Source organism: Limulus polyphemus, unplaced genomic scaffold (assembly GCF_000517525.1).
Source record: "Limulus polyphemus unplaced genomic scaffold, Limulus_polyphemus-2.1.2 Scaffold5940, whole genome shotgun sequence".
Taxonomy (NCBI): domain Eukaryota; kingdom Metazoa; phylum Arthropoda; class Merostomata; order Xiphosura; family Limulidae; genus Limulus; species Limulus polyphemus.
Genome location: NW_013671550.1, coordinates 49,886 through 54,631, shown reverse-complemented (window position 1 = coordinate 54,631; position 4,746 = coordinate 49,886). Strand labels below are relative to the sequence as shown.

The 4,746-nt window shown below is 34.8% G+C and overlaps 1 protein-coding gene across 1 annotated transcript in view; it reads left to right on the top strand.

Annotated features, from left to right (window-relative positions):
* The first annotated feature begins 4,260 nt into the window (after positions 1 to 4,260).
* The window catches only part of LOC106473164 (protein AMN1 homolog), a 40,461-nt gene continuing 39,975 nt past the window's right edge, over positions 4,261 to 4,746 (top strand). The window contains exon 1 of the mRNA XM_013933842.2: positions 4,261 to 4,390. Within this exon, the coding sequence (XP_013789296.1) occupies positions 4,356 to 4,390 (35 nt within the window). The 5' untranslated portion in view covers positions 4,261 to 4,355. The remainder of the gene's footprint in view (positions 4,391 to 4,746) is intronic.

Here is a 4,746-nt window from a genome sequence, read left to right as displayed (position 1 = left end):
TAAAGTAACTGTGGAAATTAAGTGTATTGCAAAGTTGAGTTGAGAAAGAATAAACTAGTTTTATTTAAGAAAGGACTTTTATCGCTGTTTCTCGGAAAGAATTTCTATGGAAAATTAACAAACGAACACAGTTCGAGATGCGTGTGTGTAAATGTTTTCGGTTTCTGTTATAGATATTGTTACGCCTCCAGTCGTTAATTAATTTTCTGTAACTTCGTTCCCACGAAACTTTAGCGACATAAGTCCTTTCTTAATAAAACTGGTTTATTCTTTCTGATTATAACTTTACCGATACACTTATTTTCAACAGTTGCTCTATAACAAACGCTATAACAACAAACGTTAACTTCAACAATACTTTCTGACTGCAGTTCAATTACTCACTACCTACACATGTTGTTCCGTCACGTTGTGACCGTCTTATATATATATATACAAGACTAACACTATATCTAGTAATCTCCCGACAATTCACGAAGGTTCGAGAGAACGAGTGGCGTGACACTAGTCACGTGACCTCGCTGACGCAACAATATATATATTTCTTCATATATACTTTACGTGGTTTCATACAACTAAGTTTTTGTTGTGGCATTTTTATTTTGCTCCATTTTCTCGAACATAGCACTGTTTTCAGTTACATTTTGTTTTTGAGTATAAGGACTGAACTAATTGTTTTTTCAGTGTTTTTCCAGGTTTTTACGTTATGTTGATTCTCAGGTGGGTTTATTAAATAACTTTACGAATTTTGATTGCGATTATGTTGTTTATGAAAGAAATGTTGATTTTAGGTGTGTTTTTGTATGTCTTTTTTGTTTTCAGGTCTGGTTGTTTTTTATGACTTGAAACCATTTGATGCAATAGATCTTTTGTGCTGTTTACGAATGGCGCTAGTCGTGAAGCAGTTTCGATTTATTTTGTTTAGCTCTCCTGTTATTGTTATGCTTTTGACTTGATCTGGGTGGTATGATGTATATTGGAGAAATATCAACTTCTAACATTTTTGTTGTACGTAGAACAATGTAATTGACTGTTTTTTAATATTATTTCTATGACTAAGAGGGTTAAGTTTCCTTATGTGGTAGGTAATGATAGGTGGAAGTTGATTAGGGAGTGCTAAAACTGTGGTAGACTAGTGTATCTTTTCCATGATTCCCTATACGAAATATGTCGTTGATATATCTGTACCACACTTCTTGAGCTAAACCTGTTTTACTTCTATATGTGTCAAGAGCTTTTGCTTCTAGTGCATGAATGAATATTACTACAAATGTGACTGCTGCTGCTGCTGCGTTACCCATTGTTATTTCTTCTTCTTCTTTGTTTTTGTACAAAGGACTCCGAATTTAAATTAACTGTTGAATAAGACAAAATTAAGCCTTGTGCTGATGGTTTTAAGGTGATATTCGCTGGAAAGATGTTTTCTTTAAATGAAGATATGATGTTAATGAATCTATTTATACCTTCTTCTATGGGTATGTATGAGTACAAGGTGATTACATCTAAAGTAAAATAAACTCATCGTAAATTATTCGTGTGGAGAGTATATTTTGTCTAAGAGGTATTTTCTATTGTTTAAATGTGATGAAACATACTTTAAACAAGGTTTCATTAATTGATCCAGTAACCAGGGTATCGTTTATGACGCAGAATCATACGTTGACATTATGGGTCTTAAAGGTAAATCTTGTTTGTGGTCTTTAGGAATTCTACATAGTTGAGGAATACAATTATGGGTGGGTTTTAATTCTGTTAGAATTTTTACCGACAAAACATTATCTTTTTAAGATATTTGGTTATCTTTATGGCTTCTTCTTGGACGGGCCCCCCACTGAGACAGCGGCATGTCTGCGGACTTATAACGCTAGAAACCGGAAGAAACAACTTCATGGACGGTATTGGTTGGGTCTTTGTTTATAATTACTTTTGTTAGATATGTTTTGAAAATGCTTTTACATTTGTAACTGTTTTTGGTTAATACTACGAAAACGTTACCCTTGTCGGATTCTTTTATGATAAGATTATCATTTGTTTGGAATTCTTTTATGGCGGCTTTTTCTGCAGATTTTATTATTATTTTTTTATGTGTAACATGAATGTATTTTATCTGGTGTCGTAGAAAGGAGATTTGTGTTCTGTGACTGTTGATTCTTTCTTTAGTTTCATGATGTTCTTTCCAGCAGAAACTATATATATGGCTTTTTCAAGAGATGTTGAAATCTCGATGAGTGTTATCCGTCAGTTTTCTTCTTATAGCAAAGTTTGGGCCTTTCGCTAGGAGTGACTTAATATTGGACTGAAGATTTAGGTCATTTTCTGTGGTAATTGTTTGCTGGGTTATTGGAATGTATTTTCGTGATTGTGCTACGGTGTTGATGATTTTTAGTGCAAATATAACCGACAGCATGTTTTTATGACGCGTTCGACATGAGTTTGTTTATTAGATGTGCGTGAACTCAGTTTTGGATCTGTAGATCTGTCACTTTTCGATTATCAATGAATTGTTTTTATTAATTTCTTTTTATGGGTTCAACTCGAAATTTTGTTTCTCAACCGCCTCAATTTTTATTTATTTTCTTCGGAGAGTAAAGGTCTTTTTTTCAAAGTTTATTTCTAATATAATTTTAACCATTACAGTTATTCAATGAAATTTTACCCAGTGTCTAGAAGAAACTAAGGACATAAAAATGAGTTTGTTTGTTGTTTTAGAGGAAAAACACATTTTAGCGTTGGAAATCCATAAATTTACCATTGTCCCCTCGGGGACATCTCATTGAAATTTGGAATAGCTTTTCAACAAAACTTTCTATGCTAGCCCTGTACAGGTTGTAATAGCATTAACTAAGCCACGCCATAAAACATAACAAACACTGACAATAATTTCAAACAAAGTTTTATTTACTATCTCTGTTACTCAGTGTCGTAGCCAGGACGCACACATTGAGGGCGCAATGACAAACTCAGAGGGCGCGAGCACATTGTAATTATTTTCAGTTTTCGTTATAAATTCTTGTTATCATTTATTGATGTTCCTTATTAATTCATAAGCGAATTCACTCATGAAAAAATATTTCATATCCGACAACAAGAGCTTAAGTTAAGTATGAACTGGTAGGTTAATCAAAACAGAAAGCACGAGTCAGTCTCATGGAAAGTTGATTGGACCCTTGTAATTAATTACAGCAATGTAAACCAAGTCCAAGTTGTGTTATTAAAACAACTGTAATCGTCTATTCTGAATAGAATTGAAATCTTTCAATATCTTATGCTTCCCATCAACACTCTGACATATATCATCAAGGATGCACTTCTCAAACCCGATGAGGATCAAGTTCGTCAGTCTTTCATGAGACATCCACTGAGGGAGGTCTGTAAGCACATTTGTCAGAGCAGAAAAAACTCCTTCACATGTTGCAGTTGAGGATCCAATTGTTAATGCGGCCTCATACAGTTCTGTAATGGCTGGAAAGCTCTTCGATTTCAAATGAAAAAGCTGTTGCAAAACAGACACCAAGTTATGTTTGTCGTTTTTCCTCCAGTGGTCATTGATGTATTTTTTGGCAACACCAATTTGAGCCAAAACAAACCTGTTCATTTCAAGGCCGATCAATTCTGCGAGAAATCGCATTCGGTCTTTGTCAAAGAAATGTTCTGATTCGTGATCTTGTGACTCCATGGCACGAATAAGATGCGATATTGTTTTTGAGAAACATTCATCAAGCTCACCCAGGATACTGTCAATCAGACAGAACCACGATTGTTTGAGGTTATCATTTTCTGACAAATTGGTGTTATCTCTGTGCAGCTGGTCAACAATGTAGTTTTTGAAACCAGAGTTTTCACGACGTCTTCTCTTTTCTGCAGGCTGATGGTCTTGTACTGTTACACTGTTATCATCACCTGCAGTATTTTGCAAAATCAGCTTAACTGCATCCAGCAGATTTTTAGAGGGTGCATTTTTGTTATGAGAGGGCGCATTACGCCCTTTCGCGATCCCGTGGCTACGGCACTGCTGTTACAGTGTTACATCGTTGGCAGTATGTGATATGCAGCACACAAGGGGTGCTAATTAATGCGACTATATTTACATATATTTATATTATTATGATATTAGTTCTTTAGAGGAATATTAGGCAAAGTAGACCCTTCTTGGTTTAAGGATTTTATGGACTGCATTTGTACATAAAAGCTTCAAATTTAACATCATATGGCATAATTAACATCATTAAACTAAAATAAATATACCAGCGTCCTCTAGTAGACGTTGTTTGTGGTATATTGCCACTCGTAAAGAATTCGTGATTGTGAGGCATTCGTTTATGTTTCTTGACAATTGAAATTATCTCTTGGTGAAAATGATAGCAGAGAGTTCACAGCCGTTGTTACATAGGTAGAAATGATTTGCCTTGTGATTTTAATAGGCTTATCAAAATTATCACAGTATAACTATAGTATAAGGCGTTTAACTGAGGTCGCGTTTTGTATTGCTTATCACTAGTACTAATACTACTGCAGCGCAGTGTGATCTGAACCAGAGTGCTTTATTACAATTAAAATTTGATGACGAGGAACCCACTTTGAGACTAATAATGGCTGGAGCCGGCTTGAATGGGTAACGAAGAAAAACTTTAATATAAGTTTAACATAACAGCAAATGTACAACGTTTCGACAAGGTTTTGTCATCATCAGGTTTGTAGATTATGAATCAACTGGATGCAGATTTTGTTGCGTAGCTACATCTGATG